The sequence below is a fragment of the Metopolophium dirhodum genome, chromosome 7 (genome assembly GCF_019925205.1).
Source record: "Metopolophium dirhodum isolate CAU chromosome 7, ASM1992520v1, whole genome shotgun sequence".
NCBI classification, from domain to species: Eukaryota; Metazoa; Arthropoda; class Insecta; order Hemiptera; family Aphididae; genus Metopolophium; species Metopolophium dirhodum.
Window position 1 is genome coordinate 29,111,371 of NC_083566.1, and position 24,687 is coordinate 29,136,057.

At 31.8% G+C, this 24,687-nt stretch overlaps 1 protein-coding gene and 1 pseudogene across 3 annotated transcripts; both read right to left on the reverse strand.

Moving 5' to 3' along the window:
* Positions 1 to 447: 447 nt before the first annotated feature.
* On the reverse strand, positions 448 to 7,355 carry LOC132948905 (SWI/SNF-related matrix-associated actin-dependent regulator of chromatin subfamily A-like protein 1). 3 transcript variants are annotated; one of them, XM_061019594.1, is made up of 14 exons: positions 6,676 to 7,355; positions 6,280 to 6,450; positions 5,241 to 5,626; positions 5,053 to 5,168; positions 4,876 to 4,985; positions 4,678 to 4,812; positions 4,279 to 4,456; positions 4,026 to 4,195; positions 3,070 to 3,231; positions 2,784 to 2,945; positions 1,335 to 1,442; positions 1,073 to 1,247; positions 825 to 1,010; positions 448 to 751 (listed from the first exon to the last, which is right to left on the reverse strand). In XM_061019594.1, exons 3-14 carry the CDS (start codon positions 5,572 to 5,574, stop codon positions 617 to 619), a joined length of 1,971 nt encoding a protein of 656 aa, XP_060875577.1. In that variant the 5' UTR covers positions 5,575 to 5,626; positions 6,280 to 6,450; positions 6,676 to 7,355; the 3' UTR covers positions 448 to 616. The 3 variants fall into 3 exon arrangements, with proteins under 3 accessions (XP_060875577.1, XP_060875575.1, XP_060875578.1); XM_061019592.1 differs by lacking the exon at positions 6,280 to 6,450; XM_061019595.1 differs by lacking the exon at positions 6,280 to 6,450 and having other exon boundaries at positions 6,672 to 7,355.
* A 6,697-nt stretch (positions 7,356 to 14,052) lies between these two features.
* Positions 14,053 to 24,584, reverse strand: LOC132948906 (uncharacterized; annotated as a pseudogene).
* Between the last annotated feature and the right edge of the window lie 103 nt (positions 24,585 to 24,687).

Consider the following 24,687-nt stretch of genomic DNA (forward strand, 5'->3'; position numbering starts at 1 on the left):
CTATGACATTGCCTAAATAATAACCTTAGCTTTAAATTATATAAGAAGTCAATTCACTCCAATTTTTAAATTAACGGAGATTAACATGATCTGCTGACATCCCGCATATATTTTGCTTTAAGTTAAGTGTATTTGAATGTATTTGATAATGTTAGTAGAAATAGTACTTACCAACGTATACAGTTAGCTATAAAAGCGTATTAAGTTTTGATACCAAAATTAATTTATTATAAAAAGTAAAATAACCAATATAAAACTATATCTATACCTCAGATTAATATACTAATATTAATATATGATCTATACATCCCAAATCAGAAGGTACAAATTGTTTCCACCAGAGCGCGTTTTGTTAATCTGCTTCTCCAATAAATAACACCTATTGTAATACGTTAGATTTAGTTAGAAGGGAAAAATTGTATTCCTAAAATACATTATTTACTAAAATATTCAACAAAATTATTTTTATTCACTTGGCAAGTACATTAATTTTGAACATAAATATTCAACATAATATGTTAATAGTATATTATGGTGATATGATTTCCTTATTTACTTTGATAGAAAAACTAATAATAATAATAATAAAAAAAAAAATGTTTTTATTAAAAATATTTTAACATTTGCGTGGACGTTTGCATTGTGATTCTTCAACTTCATCCAAAAATTTCAAATCATCCTCATCTAGTTCATCATTATTGTCATTTAAGAAATCGAGAATGTTCATTTGTTTTGATTTAGTTGAACAATTCTAATTAAAACAGTAAAAAATTATACATAAATATTATTACAAATTACAATGCTCAACACACTAAAATACTCACAATAACTGTGGTGCTGTCATCTTTAAAGTTATCCTTACTAAGACCAGCTTTGTTTAAAACACTTAATTTGAACTGGATCAATGGCCAAATATGATCATCTGCCGTACCTTTTGCCAAAAGATATTGTATGGTTACTGTTTCTGCTTGACCAATACGATGTGCTCGGTCTTCAGCTTGTGTTAATATCTGAAAAATAATTTTTTTTCAAATCAGTTATACATTTCAATGTTGTGATCAGTTTTTCTTACACCAGGATTCCAGTAAAGTTCAGCGAATATAACAAGGTTTGCAGCTGTTAGAGTAATACCAGAATTCGCTGCACAAATTGACAGAACAGCTACCCTATACATATCTTCACTTTGGAATTGGTCACATACACATTTTCTTTCTTCTGATGATGTTTTACCATCAATTCGAATGTAACTAATCCCACAATTCATGAAAAACAATAAAAATAAATGGACCAAACATGGAGAATCAACATGCATCATAATATGTGGTTTTACTCACTAAGTTTCATTGTTCTCTAGGACATCACATATACCATTAATAACTTTTTGATGATGAGCAAATACTAAGAATTTCTTTCCATCTTTAACCAAATTTAGAATATAATCACTAAATATCAAAATAATATTTTATGTTATATCATGTTTTTCTTTAAAAATTATGAAAAGAACAAAGAAATAATTATAATAATAACAATTATAATTATTAGTCCACAATATTTAAAGGTTAGGTTAGGTTAGGCTGAATAATAATTTTTTGAAAAATAAACTCCTTCTATAAGGTAAAGGTCAGAGATCATACATTTTGTTCATAATATTATTTTTATGGGTATTAAACAATTATTGTTAGTCACTTTAACATTTAATATTATAATATACTCTTTGAATAAATCCATGTTTGAATTAAATTCGTTTTTTATAAACAAATCATTAAAAACTTTCCAAAATATTTTAATATACAAATTAATACAGATCAAAATTCTTGACAATCATAATATTAGCAGTGGTCAGGACGCTATTAGTTTTTTGTAACACGCTAACGCTACAGCTACTCCCCCAAAAAAAGTAGCTTGCTATCGCTACTTCCTTTTAAATGTAGCGCGCTGCTTCTAATGCTATTATCAAATGTAACGCACTACTTTTTTGCTACACTTTTAAAAATGTTCTTATTGTAAACTGGTGTTTGTAGTTTGTACTGATTTGACATTTAGTCATTGGACAGGACCCAGGACAAAAACTTCACTAATACACTCATCATTATCATAATATAAGTGAACAAATATAATAATAATTTATATTTTAATAATCACCAATTAGACAATTAGCGACAAAATAATGATAATTTTCGCTACGCTAACCGGAAATGTTTAGTGCCCTATAGTATTTTGCTATCTAAGGTGTAATGTAGCGATGCTACGTCAATCGCTACAAATAAAGTAGCGTGCTACTATAGCGTCGCTACAATTAGCGCGCTACTCCCGACCATTGAATATTAGCATACTATACTCTATTCAGAATAAGAACATACCAGGCAGTGAACAAAAACAAATCCTGTTTGCGCATCCACACCCACTACGGTTGCCTTTACTCAACGCCCAACATGTTTTTGCCCCATCCATGATCACCACCGATACTGGTGATGATAAACGATGTTTCACAAACTATTAACGAACCGGAAGGCAAGCGAGTCAAGCAACACCGCAGATTTCAGTCATGATGTGCAAAGCGGTATATTCTTATTATGAATAGTTATCAAAACATTACTATTTGGTTTACAAAACCATTATAAATTAATAATAAAAAAAATGTTTAGAATAAATATATTGCAGCTAGCAATGAATTTTAATGCTGATTAATACATTAAAATTATTGAAAAAACCACTAATCACTAGTCAACAGAATAAAATATACATTTCATTGAAACATGCCTATTTACATTACGAATACTCACCAAATGGCAGGTAATTTGGCTTCTCCTGTATGATTAAAATATTTTAATAAAGCACCACGAACTTCCATTTTATTGAGAGACTTATTGTTCATCATGGTTTCCAAATCATCCATGTTTTGACTCCGAGCTTTGATATTTTCTGGTTTTAAAACTACTACATTCCTGTAATTAAAATTTTAAATTTTGTTCAAGATATAGTTTATTTGTTAAAAATTAATATCTAATTGGACTAATTATCCAACTCAACATAATCAAACTTATCATAATATTATGAGATAATAAATACCTAATTTTTTGGGGTAACTGCTTTAATACTTCACTTTTTAAACGACGAATCATAAATTGAGTTTCTAGAATAGTTTTTAACTCTTTCATATTAGTAGCACCTGAAAAGTCCCAACCATAAATTGTTTCTCGCCCGTTGCAGTAACGAACACCATATTCGACCCTAAAATTATGTTCATTTTGATTAAACATTTATAAATGTAGAATAGTGAAATAGAATAAAAAAATAAAAATTTGCAATTTTTTCTTCATTAGTTGCATAGTATGAGTCTAATAAAATTAAAAATTGTATTAATATTTTTAAATTCATACATAATAGGTACATTTAAATAGTTATAAATTATAGAATATTTATAAGTCAATCTGATCAACAAACTAAAAAAATTATGAACTCATGGGAGAACATGAAAAGTGTTGTACCATAAAATAGTGTAAAATGAGTGTACATCATTAAGTAACCATATCAAATAAAAAAATATATAATAAACCAATACCTATCTACATATTTTATAAGAAGTAAGTCATTATACAATATTAAACAACATACATGTTCATTCAAATCTTATAAATGATTTTAACTAAACCTTAGTTAATAGTCATAATTACTTGTTACTTCGTAGAAGAATGTGAAAATTTGTATGAAAAAGGAGTAAATTGCCATATTGTCAAATAACAATAACTATATAATATTATTTAATTATTAAAGGACTTATGTAGAATAAAATAACATTTGTGTGCAGTACACCCACAAGTTTTTTCAATTATGTTTACAGCAACTCAATTTAACAATGTACTCAACATTTATTCTATTTTTAGGTATATAACTATTCAAAAGTTATAAAATTATAAAATAAAATAATATTTTAATTTTATAATAACATATAGTATGGTAGTAATATTATTATTCACATAATAAAAATGTTAAAATAATATGTGGGTAAACACTCTTCAACTTACGGAGTCATAAAGTTATTTCGTGTTATTGCTTTTATTTGACTATAGAGTTCAATCGGTCTTGACAAAGCAGGAGTACCACTTAACAATATACACTGCTTACTTTGCATTGCAAGAGAAAGTGCAACTCTTGTCCGGGCTGATTTTTCACTTTTTAAACTGTGGCTTTCATCCTTGACAAATAAATTCAGTAAAATGGATTACATTTGGTTTAATTTAACTGAAATTTCAGTATGTTTTAAAAATGTTTACTTACAAATACAATAATCCCAAATTTAAATTTTAAAAGCATATCTTTTTTTCTGCTCATTAAATCATATGAAGTAATAACCACAACTGGATCAATGAATTGTTCATTTGACTTAGATAATACATAAATCCCAGTTATTGGAACATTTGGCATTTTTAAACGAATTTCTTCTTCCCATGTGTACCTAATACGGCAAGGAAAATAGTATTTATTGAGCCAAAATCAATAAATAAACAATAAAAAGTAATAATATCTAAATGCAATAAGAGTATAAGGGCCAGTTGTACCATCTATGATTTAAGTTAATCAACGTTTGCCCGGTTATAAAATCTGTTATCAGCTGATTAAGCGTAATCGAAGTGTAACCGTAGACGGTACAACTGGCCCTAAATCTCTTTTACTTACCTCATACTTGAAGGACAAACAATGAGTAAAGGAAAATTATCTGAGTAATATTTTACAATTCCAATTGCTTGTAAGGTCTTTCCTAAACCCATATCATCTGCAATAAGACAGCGACCTTTTTTAGATACTCCAAACCTAATTAAATACATTTATCATCCAATTTACTTATAATTTATTTGTTTTAAATAGGAAACTTACTGGACTCCAAGTTTTTGAAATGGATAAAGACTATCCATCATATCATCACCAATACTACTTATGTCAACTTTTGACCAATGTGTTTCGATATCTTCTTTAGTCTTAAACAACTGAAATTATTAAGAAAGAATATTAATTGTATTGATACAGATACAATTTCATAGAGGAATTCAGTACTTTTAAAATAAAACGTGGTAACTTTTCTATTTTGACATTAGGCTCAAGAGGTTTAATACTTATCATAAGCTGATCATGGTCTTTTATTAGGAATGACCATTCTGATGTTTTTGGGTCTGAAAATATCAACTTCTTATTATTTAAAATTTAATATTTATGTAAAATTACGTTAAACAAGTTTACCTTACCATAATTTTTACTTGATATTGTTTTAAAAGTATCGATTAATTGTTTATGATAGGTAACATGTACAGTAAACCGTTCTTTTGATGTCATTTCACAAGTACCACAAACAGGTTTAGATTTAGAATTCTGCAGACTATGATTATAATTTATACGGACAGATTTTCCATTAGGCGATGGCGATACAACCAATCCAGCCTTTGATAATGTACATTGATTATTATTACTTATGGATTGCTGAGGTGTACTTTTAAGCGCCAATTTTGCTGCTAATTTGGCCTGTGCAGCTTTTCTATTCGCTTCAATCATTTTACGCTGTTCGTCAGTTAAACTTGACATGTTATATGTATATATTTTAACTTTTAATTACTTTAAATTGAACTTCAAATATCTGTTAAACAATTTGTTATGTAGGTTAGGTTAGGTTAGGTAGGTATACATCATATTAGATATAAGGCTATATTTTAAATTAGGTCATTAATATATTATCAAATAAGTAAGTAAATATATTTTTGACTACATGCGCACCAAAAGTTTAATTTTTGATGCCAGTTGAAAAGTTGCAAAATTACTTTTTTCAGCACAGAGGGGGGGGGGAGGATTAGCTAGAAAATGTAGTGTCCAAATTAGATTAATATGTATATATTTATTGAAACCTAGTTATTATATTTAATATATATGTGAATTGATGCCAAGTGACTTTTTATTTAAGTAATTTTTTACTGTATACAATTAATAATATCAGGAAAGTTGATTAAACTATAACTAAATTGACAATAATCTTAATCCATCTGTAAAACCCAGCACAAGACATTATTAACTATTGGACAACCCCAAAAGGAATAACATATCAAATATGAATAATATGTATAATGTGCATAATATTTAATACTTAGAGCTCGGATTTAAATGCCTTTAAAAATGTCAAAAAATACATTTTTAAAAACTAAACAATTTCCTAGAAAAATTCCCTGGGATTTGGCCCTGTTTTTCTTCAGAAATCAAGATAAATTTGTGAATCGTTTTATTCAAAAACCAGATTACCTTATGTTGTTTTAGTACAATGTGTACCTTGTACGGGAAAGCAATTTCAGTCTTGAGCGAAAAGCAGCCCTTGCCTGTGAATCGTGTTGCACACAACTGAAATAGCTCACTTCTGCTCTTACCCAACAATATACTATCCAACAGATTTTATAATTGTATCAATTATTTAAACTAAATTAATTAAAATAATAAAAAAATAATGAATTGGATATCTAAAGAAAAATGTGGATATGTGAAAACGATAACCTATACAGGATGCAATGCCCATTGGCACTATATTTCTCAGATGTATCAGTGTATTTTGTAACCTAATCTATTAGAAAATGGTTATGAGTTATTTAACCGTGGGAAATTAAAAAACTTAAATTAACAATCACAAATATTTAGTATACCTACCTAGTGTTTACTAAATACTCCGACAATACAATTAGTTAAATTGTACATCTAGAGGCGTTTCAATGTGTCACAAAAAAATTGTATATACAAAATGTTCTATGTTAAGAGTTGTCTGACAAGAACAAACTGACAATAACATGTAATTAAATTATAATAGATACATTGTTGTACTATCATTCGACAATTAAATACATGGATCCTGTATTCAAAACTTATCGTAATTGTATTAGTTTCAATAAAGATTTAAAGTATTTTAACGTTATTGATTAAACTGTAATCATTAAGTACTACAAGAATTGTTACACATTTTAGACCTTAAAAATAATTTACATATTAAAATATAACGCACGACACACATGACACATTGCCATATACCAGTCAACCACTATATTATGTATAAAATATTAAAATGTAATAATCAAATAATATAATCTCGACTATCTAAAATTGTCAAAAATTTAAGAAATTTACATTATTTAATAATATGTATTTTCCCTCCAATCAAAGAATAGATAACATGACTGATAAGTTGTTTATCATTCATTATCATTCACCATAGACAGTCGTGGTTAATACCACAGAATAAATTCTGAATAATAAACACTGGAGCACAGAATAGATTAAATGACTAGGGAGCCAAATTAAATAATATTTATTGTCTAGGCTCTTTAATACCACCACACACAATACCATAGAACAATACGGCTGAACAAAACTAAAACACAGTAACTAACGTTCTTATCAAAATAGACTTTTTTGTATCCTCATTGTCATCTTGTTACGCTGAATTAAACGATATTATTTTCTTTGGATTCGGATGATTATTTATCAATTTACAAGCAAGTAACTACAAGAGTTTATTATATGATAAGCCTGTTAATGTTTAGAATATTGGCTCTCCTGAACAATTTCACAAACTGTAGTTACTGTGTTTTAGTTTTGTTCAGCCGAATACGGACAAGACCACGCAAAAGACCGTGGTGGATAGTACTATCTTAAATCGTGCTCCCGAGAATCGAGATTGTTATAATAGTTGCCTATCTTACTCCTTAAGATTAATATGAACAATACAGCAAAATATTATAGACATATCCTACACCTATATAAAACAGAGACCTGTGTGGCGCTCCGATTCCGATTAGGTATAATTTTGAACTAAATGAACGGCTAATGAAAAAATCGCGTTTCCCAGATGGGCGGTCTCCGTTATCACCGCTTCTTATCACTTTTGACGATTTTTTTCAACATTTTCAAAATTGCTTCAGATTTTTCGTCTCTCTCCGTCTGAGGACTTTCCGCGTCCCCGCTCGGACCTTATTCGCGTTCCCCGCTAAATTTACATGCCGCGCGCGGCCGTACTTTTTTCTCGGCGGGCCCGCCGCGGCGGAGATTACGTGCGAACCAAGCATCGCCGTCGCGTGGTTTTTTTTCGAAAATTCGGGTTTTAGCCCTTTTCGAAACGTCTGCCCTCCCCGTTGAAGACTTATTCCCGTTCCCCGCTAAATTTATAGACCGCGCGCGACCGCACTTCCTCCGGTACGAGTCCCGGGGCGGAGAAGTCGATCGCGGAGAGCGCGTCGTCGTCACGATTTTAACGATTTTTCGAAAATTTTCGCCGTAAGTCGCGTTAAACTCCTTTTTGAGACGTCGGACCTCCCCGTCGAAGACGTATTCGCGTTCCCCTAAAAATGTATAGGCCGCGCGTTGCCGTACTTCCTTCGCGACGAATCCTGGGGCGGAGCGGCGTCGCGGAAAGCAGACGGCCAATATCGCCGCCGTCGCGTAGGTATTACCATAATATACAGACATAAGTACATGCGTCGGAGGGTTCGTTTTTTTTTCTCGCGAATTTCGCGTATTCGACGGCGGAGCCGGTCGTCCTCTGTCCGACGCCCTTTACAACGCCCTTTGACGGACGCCTAAACCGCGTTCGTAATTCGCCGGGAAGTCGAAACGGTTTAAGAGTCATAGATCTGACTCCAGTTTTCAACTCGGTCGGTAAGGCGTTGATGCGGATGACATGCGGTTCGTGGTTTCGATGCCGGCCTCCGGGATTGTGATTAATTTGCGGCGACCGTGTTAGACCAAATTTTCTTTTTTCGCGTTATGTTTTTCGTGTTTTTATTTTTTTCGTTATTTACCTTTTGCTATCGCTTCTGCCTTATCATATTTAACGAAAATTCGAGTTTCACCGCCTTTACGGATTTCGTACGACCCCGTTCGGATTGTATTCATTCGCGTTCCCACCTAAATTTATACGCTGCGCGCGGCCGTACTTTGACATTGACGAGTTCCGGGCCGATTGACATCGAGGAGATCGCCGCCGTAGTGTCACTATTACTATATAAAGGCTTGAATATATCCGCCCGAAATGTTAGGAATTTTTTTTCACGTAATTTATTACTTAATTTTGGGTTTTTGGTGACAGTAATGAACGCTGTCCGTGAATCGACGCAGTCGGATTGCATACCTGACGACGTGACCCGGCCGTCGCACAGTTTGATTATAAACTCAATATGTTTAAAATTATTCACTCCATGTATACCTTTCAAATAAATATCTACCAGTCCACTAAATCCAAAATAAATTGTCAGGTGCAGCGAAAACAACATTCGCTGCACCCGTGCGCACGCCTATGGGTTTTTTAATGGTTCAAACCTAAACCGGAAAGTTTTCAAACAATATTATTTTTCGACATGCAGCTATTATATCATATAAAAATTACACTATCATTTTACCTATGTAAAATTCAATTTTGAACTTTTTTAAATATTATTTTGTATTAACTATTCGACTATATTGACGTTCGCACGTTCTACATAATACATATTATATTATTATTATTTACAATTCTTGTATTGGTTTTGGTCGTTTATGTCGTATCGGCCAGTGTAATGCGTAGGTATTATATGATTTATTCAGCAGTTTTCGTCGCCTTTAGTGTTTGATGGCTTAAATTGGAACATATTATAATATCTGTGTAGCGTTTATACTATGCAGGTCCACGGTCATTATACTTTGCATAATCGACGAACGAGTTTTTTTATTTAAAATATATATTTTAACAATTTTTTTAGTCGTTAAATCTGTAACAATTGATTATACACTCGACAAAACGAAAAAAAAGATATTTTTTTTGTTAACATCAAAATATGTTTATTAATTTAAATCAAAAATAGTAAGAAAATGTATGAACAACAATTTTCAAAAAATTAGCACTTTGGCTAAAAAAAAAATATAAATATAATATTTTACACAATATTATGCGTTTATGATAATAAAAGAAAAAAAATCGAAATTTACAATAATATGTGAACATTTTAACAATTTGAAATAATAAAATAAAATTAAAAAAAAAAAATACGACGGACAGGATAGACACAATAAACAAGGGGGGGAGAATGCGAGATGGCGATTGGTGCCGAAATGCAGTGTTGCTGGCCACTGGTCACCTCTGCACGTTCTCCGACCTGTCCCGCGGGTTGACGAGTTTCGCTGGCGCGTTTGCTCGGCCGCTTGACGACCTTGCCCAGCCGGCGAGGCCAGACCGAGACGGCCATGGGAGCGACTACGGTTGACGGCGACGGACGGCGGCTAAAGCGCGATGTCGTGCGCGTCGACGGTCGACGGCGTGACGACTCGGCCGACGGACGGCGAAGACCAAGACGCGGAGCGAGCGATGTGAGATTTTGTGCTGCGGAACCGGTGGGGACGAGCGAAACGGCCGATGTGGGATTACCGCTGGGCAAAAATGCGAAAGTCAGCGGACCACAGCGCGATCCTTGACTCTCGGTAATTTTCGCCCTGGCGTTGTCCCTTCAGCCGCGTCTTCGTTCCGCCGCCGCGGTGAAGTCGCGCACCGCCAGACCCTGTGAAACAGTTAAGTTTCCGCGAGTCCGGCGCCGCTGACGTCCCCGTGTTCCTAGCACGCAAATCTCCATACCACTCACCCCGTGCCGAAGTCTCCGCCGCTGCCGTCGTACCGAGTCGCCATCGCCGTCGTACCGAGTCGGTGTACCGTCGGGGCGGAATCGTTGCCCGCGCCGGTACCTCTACTATATAGCCTCCGTGTCGTCACCGTCTTCCGTCGCCGCCGCTCCACGTGACCGTAACTGCAGCCGGGCGCTCGCCGAGCCGCCAGAGGGTCTCGCGCGTCAACGACGACCGAGCGCGCTACGCCAGTGAAACCCGTCGCGCCGCGGGTGGTCGGAGAACGTGCGCGGGTGACTTACCGCCGCGCACCGTCCGTGCTCTCTCTCGCATCCTCCCCTCCATTCCGTCGCCGTCATCCTGTCCGTCGTCTTCAGCCCAGGGGCGAGCTGCGGACGGCTTCTCATCGGCGGCAGCACAGACCGCGGGAAAAGCGTCTGTCGCCTTTCCACCTCGTACGACGAAGTGGATCGCAGTTTCCGGGTGTGTTGCCAGCCGTCCGAACAGCTCACCAAAACTATTCCTCACAGCTATACCCCTGGCCGGCTCGATGTTCTCATCGTCCAAAACGTCGTCGAGCGGTCCGCCCTCGGGAGTCGGAGTGGGATCGACAGGCCCCGACTCCGAGGACGGCGCGTCCCCACACGACGACGACGCACAAATGTTCGCCAGCAAAACGGAATGGTCCTCTTCTGCTTCCGAAATTTTCGAAACACCTCGACGTTTTCGTCACGCTCCTTCCCATCTGCGCCTCCAAGAATCGGCTTTTGTTCATCCGACTCCGGGGTCTGATCGTCGCCACTTGCAGTAGTGCGACCGAATCAATGGCAGACGGAGAAGGGTAACTAGACGCACAAGGTATTCGTCGCTTTCGTCGGCGTAAGTGCCTTCCATTTTGTTGACTGCGATGTCTTCTAAGGTTTCCAGTAATATGACGTTTGCCGCGTAGCGTGCGATGTTGTAATAGTTAGTTGCCATATTTTATTTTTCGGGTGAAGATAATTTGTACGTGCACGTTCGGATGATTGAGAATTGGTATTGAGGTACAATTAATATTTCAACGCAGAGACCGATCTCCGAGAAAATCTCCCAGACGACGTGTATTACCTACTAGCCAGCTATAGTTTGTTTATCTTTCTTGTCGGCCCGCATCATTAGAAGAATTTCGAGCGCGCTAATTTTTTAAAACACCATTATTGTTAGGTATAGGTATTGATCTTATAAAAGAAAAAATTTTATGAATTTATAACTAGAAATAATTTTCTCAACCTTCTAACTTTAGACGCTCATAATCTACTATTGTGGATTTACGCTCAACTTTTTTTTTAACTTCCACTAACAGCAACTTACGAGTACCCTTGTATTAAATTTTCAGGTTTTTGACCGTACATCTGTATAATATAATTAGTAATTAATAATTATACAATATATGTAGGTTGTAGATATAGGTATTATATTGTAAATTATTTAATTTTAACATTTAATATTGGTCATAGGTATTAAATGTTTTGACTCGATTAAGAGCTGAGACGGTCTGTCGGCCTAGGATATTTTATATTAAGAGGATGTCAGCGCAGCTATATTTCGGTATAAAAACATGTTTTCGAAAAATAGATTTTATTCCGAAAGTAATATACTAAGCGTAGTAGTACAACCTATTATCAAAATTAACAAACACAACATTATCTAGGGAATGACATATCCGTTTGGCTTTTTTTTTTTTTTTTTTATTCATGGTACAGCATCAACTACTAGGTTATTAGCTTGCAACAAAATTGGTAGTTAGTACATAATAGAGTATAGTTTTACAATAAATTCTTAAATTAAATTATACATGTTAATTTGTTTTAAAAATATGATTATTTTGTTGGTGTTGTCATGTGTAGGGCTGAGGGCTTCAAAGAGGTTGTCGGGCATTTTTAGATTTTTTCTGGTATCTATATGGATGCGGCAGTGGATGAGGAGGTGTTTGACTGTGAGAAGTTCTCCACAGGTTAGGCACATTGCTGGTTCTTCTCTGCGCATAAGATGACCATGGGACATCTTTGAGTGACCTATACGTAATCTATTGATAACTACTTCATCTTTACGATTTGATGTATGGGGTTTAGGCCAGTATTCGGTAGTATTTTTTATTTCTCTCAGTTTGTTATTGGGTGTACGACGCCATTCAGATTCCCATAGATTGGTACAATAGGTGTTGACATTTCTATGGATGTCGATGAGTGAGGAGTACGTGCGTATTTCAGTCAGAGGGTTATTTACTGCTTCACCGTTTGGCTTTTTATAAGTATACGAAATATGATCTTTTTATGTTGTCAAAAATTGTAATTTTTTAATCTTAAATACCTATCGTTTCAGTTGTTTAATCTACAAACGGATATGTCATGCCCTAGATAATGTTGTGTTCTTTAATTTTGATAATTTGGTATTTTTCTCTAAAATCACTCTTAACCTTTGTATTTGTCATGTTTCGTAGGCATGTTTTTTGTTGTCGAATTTAATTTTTCATCCTAGGACGGCGACGACGTCTACGGTTCCTTCTCCCACCACTACTACAAACGGCGGATTCGGTCGCGTCTAGCACGCACGATCTTAATTTAAACTAATCAGATTTCTACCAAGATATTATGAAATAGTCATAATAATTATTATAGTGATGTTTCCAGTCTATATAGGTATAAAGCCCATTGTAAATAATCAGAAACGTCATACCCGTAGATACGATATTTCAGTTTACAATATTGTACAAAACGATTAATTTTCCGTTTTAGAGTATAATACAGAATAAATGCATATAATATATTCAGTACCGCGCGCCTCGTTCATATTATTATAAAGAACAAAAGTCAAATACCTGGAATACCTATATAGCAAATATTCCTTAATATATCTATGCAAAGCATATGCAAATTATATACATTATGGGGAGATGATGATAACAATATTTTGTTCGCCAGGAGATTTATTTTGTATTTGATCAATATAACCATTTCATTTTGATGGTTACAAAAAACCTAAAACCATAGGCCTATAAAATAATTAACTTTATTAGTCTATAGCATAATGAACTAAGAATATCTTAATAATCTTAACTTAATCTTATCTAATCTTCTTAGTTCATGGTCTATAGGAAACCCAAAACCAAAAGCTATTACCAAAAATATAACCAAGACAGCGAAAACGACTTGGTTATAAAATATAGTATCCAGGTTACATTTGGTTAAGCGCCTTATGTAAAACACGCCCAATATTTTAGTACGCATTGTTCCCTATTATCCTTATTACCAGACTGAAACAAGAGTAGGTATTATAAATTATAAAATATGTACCTATCCTTATAAATCTTAGTAGATAGGAAAAATATTTTAAAACGTCAATCATCAATGAGTATTTGTAGGTTCTTGAATTTAGATTTATTTTTTTAATAAATATACACATATAATATAAAAATAATTATTAAATTATAATTAAAGTAAAAAACAAATATGTAGGTACAATTTTTGATAATAATATGGTATATATAAGTAATACAAATATAGGATAATATATGGTTAATAATTCATCGTGATCGTGAAAATACGATTTGTTGAAACATAATTATCGCATCAATTGTAAACAACAAGCCATTAAATCCGAATGCTGACGAACATAAAACTAGTTCAAACTTGCCCATATCTTTATGAAATTGGAGTAAAAAAAAATGAGGATGTAATACATAAAAGTACTTGTACGACTGAGCCAACGAGTACCTGCAGAGTATCATAAATCATAATATATACATTATACATTAAAATTTAAAACCATAACATATAATGATTTCTTCATCTATGATTATTAACTAATTAAATAATTCACAAGATAAAACTTATTTTTCATAAATACCTAATCATAACAATTAATAAAATGTTCTTACATAAAGTTGAAATACTTATATAAGACTTTAAAGTATTTATTAATTGTATCGTATTAATTTTTTTTTTCTATTGGATAACCCGCTGCAACATAGGCCATTGGGTGTGGGGGAGGGCACTGTAGATTTTTGAATTGGGTAGGTTGGTACACGTGTGTGTTGTGTGTGGCAGAATTTCAAATGGGGCACCCGTAGGTTTCTGCCGTGCCCCGGGGTATTAATTATTCCGGTAATTTAATAGTTTAATAGATTACCTACCTACTTTTTGTATAATTAACTATAAATAAGAATACTTTCTGAAAATATTTATTTTTATAATTATATTATTTTTAATTGTTTTAACAATTATAATGTTTTTTTTTAATATGTGATGATATTGGTACAGGTATATTGTATAATAATATATGCACTTATATGTTCGTCGAATATTGTCTATAATTCATCTAATAGGTAGGTAGGTTATTATTTATCAGCAATACTTATATTGGTACCATAACTCTCTTTGGTCTTTACCTAGTTACATATTATATAACGCTTTGATACCTTCTAGCTAAACTGTAAAGTGTAAACTACATATAATTATTATAATATAATTTGTTTACTCACCAATTTCTTAGGAATTTGTTCTTTTATCAATAGTCCACATATGACAAGCATGGTAAAAAACAAACTTACATAAATGGAAACTTGGGTAAAAACAATTTTGAAAAACCAGTGTGACTCATGGTTTTGTAGTTGAAATATCTTGATATAATCAGTAACATTTTTATTTTTGAATCCCATCATACATATGGATATCATAATTGGGATTAGCTGAAAATTAATCATAATATATAATAGTCTTTCTATATTATATGAAAAAGATAGTAAAATGTATGTAATATTTTCCACGCATTTTATTTTAAATATTTTAAACTACAGATAGTAAATTCCAAGATGCAAAGGGAGGTTTACACTTGGGTTGTGTAGGCAAAATTCCCTTAGGGAGGTCTTCGACAAAAGATCGAAAGCAAAAGAGCAAATGCAAACGTGCAAATGAAAATTAGCGAATGTAAATATATTAGCGAAAACATATTATAGAGCAAAAAGATACATAAAAATATGATTACAATTTAATATTGAATTGATTTTATTTATACTACCGTAGTTTGGGATGACTGATCATTTTTAGAACTTTTTTTACACATTATTACTCATAACTCTTGCATACTTAAAATTTATAAATAAAAAACTGAAAAAACAGTCCGTATAAAATATTTAAAAGACAAAAATGTAATTAATGATGAATTTTTACGTTCGCTCATAATATTGTATTCGCTATTTGATTTAGCGCATTTGTGTTCGTCCTTCTCTTTCGTTTATTGACGGGATACCTTCCTTGGGGGGGGGGGGGGGGGGGGGGAATGTGAGCAGGGAACAGAGTACAATAATAATTAAAAAAAAAAATACAAATTAAGATAAATGCTTATTATATATATATAGGTAATAATTACTTGTTAGTCATTAATAAATAATTATTATAATAGTTTAGTTAAATGTTAATATAAATGTATTGTGTATAATATATAGCCATATAGGTATATAAGTACATTATTAATTATTATATATGTACCTATAATGTAAAGGTAAATTATGTGTACATTTTGCTCTACAATTTTGACGTGCAATATGCTATATTTTCAGGTAGTAGGTACGTGTTGGTATAGTGTCATGTAAAAATGTAAAACTTATATAGTTATATGTGGCAATCGTTGTTGGTAGGCATATCATAAATGTGAAAATATGTACGTTGTCGTACGATGAATATGTATAAGTATTAATTTATAATTTTAGTGCACCATTGGCCATCTAGCTACGTGTTATGTTTGTGGCGTTTGAAGGGTATATATTATAAAATATTTATCATTCAAATGAACACGCATTGTTGTGACTATTGTGAAGTTGTAACTATACAAGTTACAAGGGAACAATAAGAAAACCATTAAACATTTAGAAATCTATGATTTTAGATTTAAATATCTTAAGTGTTTTCACTTAATACTATATTATAAGCATTTACTAATATATTACTAAATGGATGAATAAATCAAATACATAACTAATTAAATAAGTTCATATAGATATAAATTGTTTTTATATAATTTATTATATTTTTGTTGTGGATTAAAGATAATAGATTAAAGATAATATTAAATATAAATTGAGTTCTTATTGTTAAGTACATCTAAGATATATGCAATCAAAATATTTATATTTATAACAGAGTAATATTAAAAATACGGATAAATATATAATTATTATTAATTTCATCCAATAGGTATTTTGTATGCAGGATAGCATATTATCTATTCTTAACTGATTTTAATAATTTAAAGGTCATTTTGAAGGATGAATCATGCAGTTTTGTTCAACCATTTACACAATAATATATTAATATTCGTTCAACGAAAAAAAATAAACATAGCATAAATACGAAAATGCAAGGTGGCGATAAAATTATAAATTAATTAATAAAGCAGCGATCAAAAACAACAGACTGCCTGTAGCCAATAGGTATATAACAGTGAAAAAATTAACTTGAGTTAGATAAGTTAAATCGTTAAGAATGTGTAAATGATTCAATGAATAGTTAATAAACAATAATTTAATGTATTGTGACAAAAATACTGATAGTGATACCAATACTTAGTCAAAAAGATGTACCAAACTATTGTTAATGAATGTCTGCAGTGCACTATACTTGTTTTCTCTTCCTGACCTACGGGCCACGAGTAACATCGAATATTTGCGTTCAGCAGTTCGGTTCTGAGCGTTTTATAGCTTTCGACTTTCGTATATAGTATTAGAGTGAATTTACCTATTGTCAATCTTAAAATTAATACAATTATCTGTGTAATATGGATGTTGGATTATTTGCGATATTTTTATGTAAGTTATGCAAGTATGTAAGTATGTAACATTGTAACATATTAAAATTAAAAATTTCACATATTATTTCACTTTAAAATTGCAACATTGCAAAGAGACAACGTTCATACACAGATAATGTTCGTTACTAATTACTTTTATATTATTGGAGAATCAATTAATTCCAATTAAATCTAACAACACAAGATTGATTCTGCTGAACGCAAATTTCCTATGTTGTGCATTGATCAGAGAGAGAAAACAAATAGTGCGCTGACATCTTCATAAGAATTCATACTAATTCCTAGTAGTCTAGTATTCCATCTTAATATCTTATTTTTCATTGTTTAGTTACTCATAGCTGTATTATGTTTAGGGAATTACACGTTTGGGTCAACTAAATTAATTAATGGTTCATTTTTTATTTAAATATCATTGTATTTACAGAATGATAAAACAAAAAAATAATTTAATTAGTTATAATTAATTATATGTAGGTATATGATTTTAACTTAAGGCGTCCGGTGCCAATGTAATTCTGTCCACAAAAATACACTTTACGAGAATAATAATCCTGTCCTGTAAAATTAACCAAATTGTATGATTTTTTTTCTTTTACTAATAGAGGGTTTTATTCTACAGGTTACACTGATTACGCTTTTCAATATCTTAATCTAAAACTTAATAATAAATCTTTAAAATTCAGACCATTATTTGAAATAAAATAAAAATTGGAGTTCAATGCCTATAAGAAATCTTCTTCTTTTAGATCAATAAATGGTTATCAAAATCCAATAAATCTACAAGACCCTTAGAGTGTTTTCTGTGAATTTATTTTTATTGACATAATACACTATATGCAATATGCATGTATACACCCCACCCCTCACCACCCTAAAATCTAAATAGATATCGGACAGTAGATTAGTGGAAAAGTATTAAATTAAGGTGACCACTAAAATATAAATATAATTTTCAAATAACGTATTATTATTTATTTTAAAAACTAACTAGGAATCGGCTCATTTCCAATTCTGACTCCCTATACGCGCACTATATATTATTTGCAGTGAAAATGACCGAGTTCTATAATAAGTACTAACGAATTAGAATCAATCATAATGGACGATTGGACGTCATAAACAATATTAAAACCACATCAAGTACCACCAGACAATGGAAACACGACTTAGTATATTTGACAACTTTCAAGAAGAACTATTTTGGATTTGGGAGGGGGGACTTCTATGTAGCACACTTAGTAGGCGGCGATGTATAGTACATCCTTCAACTGGACGAGATCCTCTAACACGACGACGGAGGCTCTATAGCTGCACGAAGACGACTCGTGTGACGGCGGCGACGGAGACCATAGAGTTCACGGCGCGTGAGTGATAGATAACTTTAATTATAGGCACGAACATATAATAGTATAGGGTAGCTAGGAACACGGATGTCAGCAGCGTCCGGCTCGAGGAAACGAAACGTTTCTGGGTTCGGTAGTGCGCGACTCCATGGTGGAGCTATCGGCTGCGGCAGATACGGTGGCGACGGGACGCCAGGGCGAAAACCACGGAGAGTATATCAGGACAGAGGTGTGTTTTAGACAGCACGTCTACCGATTCTCTCCCCTTTTCGAGCAGTGGTCTGATCCTGCTGGCCGAGTCGCAACGCTTCCGGTCGCCGTCGATTCCGCATCACCGATATTATAGTTTTGTCACTCGCTCCGAGGTTTGGTCACCGTCGTCTACTTTTTTTCTTTTTTCAGACGCCTTTGAAAACTACTGAGAATTTATGACCTTTGCAATGCACCATCTAAATTCACTTTTCCACCGGAAAAGATACTTACATTGAAAATCGACAACTCATCGTGTACAGTAACAAAAAGAAAGTTACAAAGTCACATTTCCCAACTTTTTTTGGAGAGCAAAAACGAAATTTAATTTTACGTAGGTTCTTCTCTGTGGATTTTTTAAAACCTACCTATAACTTTTTATTCAACTAATAAAAAGTTACAGTGATTTTGTAATTTTAAAAAAATAATTTATTTCAGATAATGTTAAGTATACACTGAACAGTTTAATCATTTTGAAAAAGTATTTCACTTTTGGTGTCTTTTAAGTGATTGTTTAAAATTATATACATTATACATAACAAGGTAATACTTTTAACAGTAAAACTAAATAACAAGAAAAGTACTAAACTTTTTGATAAAAAATGTTTTTTTACATAAATATTGTAAACAATAGTAAAAATTAAAATTTTTAAAAATGTTATTTTTCAAATTATTTAAAAATATATTTCCAAAAGCCAAATACTTCCATTAAAATTACTAGTGAGTGTTTAATAAAAATCGCTCAGTATAATTTCTATAGAAAATCCTGTATGGGTGGTACCTACTCCTTTCACCAAAAAATGATTTTTCCCTTTCACCTGATAATATTAATATAATTCTTCTCGCCTACGGTTTCACTTTTAACAATTTTAGAAGTTTGTTTCAAAATTATTTATGTTTGATATAAAGTTATAATATTAGCCATTATAAGGTAACTATAATGTTTAATAAGGATAGATCTATACTAATAATACGAGTGTATTAATTGTACGACAAAAGTCAATATTATCTGTTTATGTATATCAGTGTTGGGTAAGTTACTTTAAAAAAATAACTAATTCACCTAAAGGCTACCTATTAAAAAGTACCTAACTAGATAACTTTTCGTTACTAAAAAACAAAAGTAAACGTTGTTAACTCTGATGTAATTAATTACAATGCCGTTACTTTCAACATTTTTAAAATTATAAAACTAAAAATAACTTCAAATGAAATAAACGATGCTGCGATACCGCATGCAGTAGATTTAGTACCTACCTATTACTTATACACTAAGTAAATACTAATTATTGTAACGAGATAGTTTTGATCAAAATTGTTCAGCATTAAAGTATATAAGGTTTCTAAATATTTCGAGACATAATGATTGATGTGTCATGTGTGAAAGCTACACAGAAAATATTTGAGTATCGTGTGCACGTTTTCTGCTAAAAACATAGGTAATATAACTAATAATAAAACCTATTGTATAATTAAACAACGACTCATTTTATTTGAAAATAATCGTAAGTTCAACAATGACTCAATCATATTAATTAAGAAGGTATGTGTACATAATATTATTTAGATATCATTGTCACATTGAATCAAAAAGTGTCATTTTTCTTACGATAACACCACCTCTTAAGGTGGAGTAGGACATAGCAAAATGTATTATGATATTAAATTTATTAATAAATCGTAAACAATATAGGGTATAAAGAAAGGCATTTTCGTGATAGATGTAGTATTATTTTGTTTTATTAAATATTAGGTAATATAATTTTTTTTTTTATTATTATTACATTCATTTCGTTCAGCTGCATTAATGCGCATAAGAATACATAAGAATATTGGATACTTATTATAAACAATTTACAATATTAGACAGAAATCGCAAAATTAAAATTCATCAAAATAATAGTTCTTTAAAGACTTAAAGCATAAACTGTAATATAATATTATGTACGATGGCGAATAAAATAGAAAATCGAATAAACAGCGTACCTAGTTTTTTTGTTTAAACTTGTTTTTTTTGTTTCAGCGCAATAACACATTAATACGTACACGTGGACACGTGGTTGATGTTGCGGCAGTGAATAACCACAATATTTATAAGTTATAACAATGATATCATAAGTAAAATATGATATTATAATATATTGTGCCAGTGTGTCACCCATGTATTATATTTTGTCGTCGCCGCATTGCACGTGCGTGATCAGGATTTGTGGTTTAACGCGAACGTCAGGAAGGACCAATATTATACGAAAATATGAAATATATGCATATATTATATTAACAATTCATGTCTGTTGAAAATTGGAGTTTCAAAACACGATTCCAAACATTTTTTTTAGAATCCAGTAGATTTTAATAACTATTTATATTCACAATTTTGCATGCGTTTTAATTTTTAATGCAACGTTAAGCCATAACGTTAGTTTTCTCTCGTTATTATAAAATATAAAAATGTATTAAATTAGAATTTAAAATTAAAAAAACTCCAGAGAACGTTTGGTTGTTGATGCTTACAGCTAAGCGATCATATTATTATTTATTACTAAAGACAGGGTACATGCATTGCTTATAAAATGAAAATAATGCAAATTGATAAATAGTTATTATAAGTTATTCATTATGTATCAAAAATATTAGGTATACAATTATATTTAATTAAGCACCGTATAATTTGGATCACCTAGTTGCACAACTATATTCACTTCAAAAGTCTTTTTTTCTTTTCCCTATTATTTTTAAAAGTGTTATGAACTTTTGACTCTCCTCCTCCTATGTACCAACTAGATCTAATTTCTACTAGATAACACCGCCTCACGGTTGAAGATCAAAGCAATTTTTCCACAGAAAAAGTATCTTCACGCAAAAAAAAAAGGTGAGCAGGTGGATGTTGCTCTGCTGTACAGTAGTTACAAGTGGGCCGCTGTAATGCCGTAATGGATCGTGTTAAATTTGAATTCAATGATATAATAAGATATTACTAAGTATATTTGATGATATTATTGAGAATAAAGTAATTTATATATAACATATTTACGTGGAACCTTGTTTTAAATTTTCAATCCTTAGATATTAAAGTTGAACATTTTATACATTTTTAACTACCTACAAAATAATTATTGAATTTTAAATTTATAAAATTTGTCAAAATTCGCGCTTAAAATGCTTATAAATAAAAATTGTGCCTATGTGTTTATAATATTATTCAAGTGCTATTGTAACAATAAATCGGGAGCTTTGCATTAAATTTTCACGCTTTTTTACCCAACAAATCAAATTTTATTGATATTTATAGAAAAATAAACTAAAAAAATTAAAAACTTACAATGTCCGTAAACAGCTCAAAAAGAGTCAAAATATTTTCAAAATTGTATGCTGTATAAAAAATGAAAAGGGGGACGGAGTGGCCGAGTGGACTAAGGCGTCGTCCTCCCCCTACCGACTTAATAACCTACAGTAAAAACTAAAAATAGCTAATGGCCTCAGCTGCCGGGCTCAAGATCAATAAAAAAATAAAAAATAAAAATAAAAAATGAAAATATAAATATTCAGTAAAATGTTCATGTATTTAAAGTTATTTGTTTTTGAATAACAATAAAATAACAAAACCACTACTTGAGAAATCGAGTGAATATCAAATGTTGTAAAAATATGAATTTCAAACGTTCATAAAAATTTAATTTGACTTTCTTGTAGACATTTTTTTTTTTGATAAAGGTAGACAAACTTATGGATAATTTTGTATTATATTTTCAAATCTTATATTTAAAAAGAAAAATTTTTATGAATTCTCAACTCAAAATAATTTGCTAACTTTCGTGATTTTTCCGTATTTGTCAAGATTTAAATGCTTATAAAAAAAAACTGCGACTAAGTATTTTTAATATTATGCAAATGTCATTGTAACAATATAGTAGGAGCCTTGTATTAAATGTTCAAGCTTATTTAGCTAACAAATAAAGTTTTATTGACATTCATAGAAAAAAAACTAAAGGAATTGGAAACTGAAAATGTCCCTAACCAGCTCAGCTCAAAATAAGTCAAAATATTTTAAAAATGGTATGGTGTATAGAAAATGCTAATATAAACATTCAATCAAAATTGCATGTAACGGTCATTGGTTTTAAAGTTACACCAAAAATCAAAATCGATTTTGCGTAAAAATTCTCGTTTTTCCTTAATTATTATATTAAAATAAAATAAGAATAAAAAAATGTAATCAAGGCAAAGGTAATGCATTATGCGGGGATCTATGTAACAACCAAATTATTATACGATAACAATTTCATGAAAAAAAAATGTTTACGCGTCATGCAAGGAATATAAGATGTAACCAAAAGTTTATGTTTTATGAGGACCGTAGTAGGTAAAGATTTTAATGTCTGTTTGTTCAGAGAATACGCGTGATATCTGAGCTCAGTACTCTTGGGGATTTCCATTTTACCACCCGATACTTTTGGGGAATTCCACTTTACCGCCCGCTGGACGGAAAAACGTCGCTTTCCAACGGTTCAACCGTCATCGAAAACTAAACTTTCGTTGCAGGTGTGTCAACAAATATTTAAAAAAATAGAAATGCAAAAAAAAAACCCAATATAATATTATGCATATAACTGCTTTTACGTCATTTATAGGTACTAATGTACTAAATGAATTTATAATTTGTCTTATAATGCGCATACAAGTAAAAATATGTTAATAATGTAACTATAATATAAGTCATAAACACCCTAACCGGCCTAACCCAAAAAAAAATAATAATAATATAATCATGGATAATTTTATATTTTTTCAGTTTAAGATAATATAATATGATTTTAGACGTTGAGCTTGATAGTAAGAACATTTGATTTGAAGGTATACTGGAGTCCGGAATCGGGATTTATTTTAACAACTAATCAAAGTTCCTAAATTGTTACATCCGATACACGTGATTTAATTATATATTATTAATTATTACGTTATAACAGTCCTCAGACGATTTTCCACACGTCTATAGAAATTCAAATTTGAGCGGTCTTTTAAACGATAGGTAACGATATAATATTAAGTAGGCATGGGTAGGTATTATAAAAATTGATTTCAAACTAATTTTGTGGTTAAACTTAAACTATAATATTATTTATATTATACTATTAAGTATTAAGCGGGTCCAGAGCAGTGGGCGTTCTTACCATTTCGGCGATTCTTAACAGCATCAACATGTTGACGGATGTCGTTGGACGGTGGCGATAGGCAAGTATGTTGTATATTATATATTTTTGTATATATGTATATATAATATTATTATAATATATGAATTGAATACGACGCGTGCGCAGCTCTTGCCTGTTGTGATATACTATACAGATGTGACTCCGCTATATAAGTTTATCGAGATAGTGTTCCCGGGGCGTCGAATGGAACCACGCTGATCTGTAAAAAGCGCGAAAACATCAAAAACGAGACGACGGCGGCGACGACGATATTAATATGGATACCTATAACACGAAGATCTACATAGGTCGTCACATGATACCTCTATAATATATGCGTAATGCTATAATGAGTAGATACCCACCCACCTTATAAACCTTGAGCCTGCAATCGTATATTTATCGCAATGCAAATAACACTCGAAACACCGTCGTCTCGCGACGGCAGCTGTAAA

What these genes read in the sequence shown, in the direction of transcription:
- LOC132948905 (XM_061019592.1), bottom strand. Translation starts at nt 5,574, where the DNA reads ATGTCAAGTTTAACTGACGAACAGCGTAAAATGATTGAAGCGAATAGA. An exon ending in AATATCAAGTAAAAATTATG is followed by an intron (nt 5,169 to 5,240) that starts GTAAGGTAAACT and finishes TGATATTTTCAG; the next exon opens with ACCCAAAAACATCAGAATGG. An exon ending in CTAGAGAACAATGAAACTTA is followed by an intron (nt 1,248 to 1,334) that starts GTGAGTAAAACC and finishes TTGTGGGATTAG; the next exon opens with TTACATTCGAATTGATGGTA.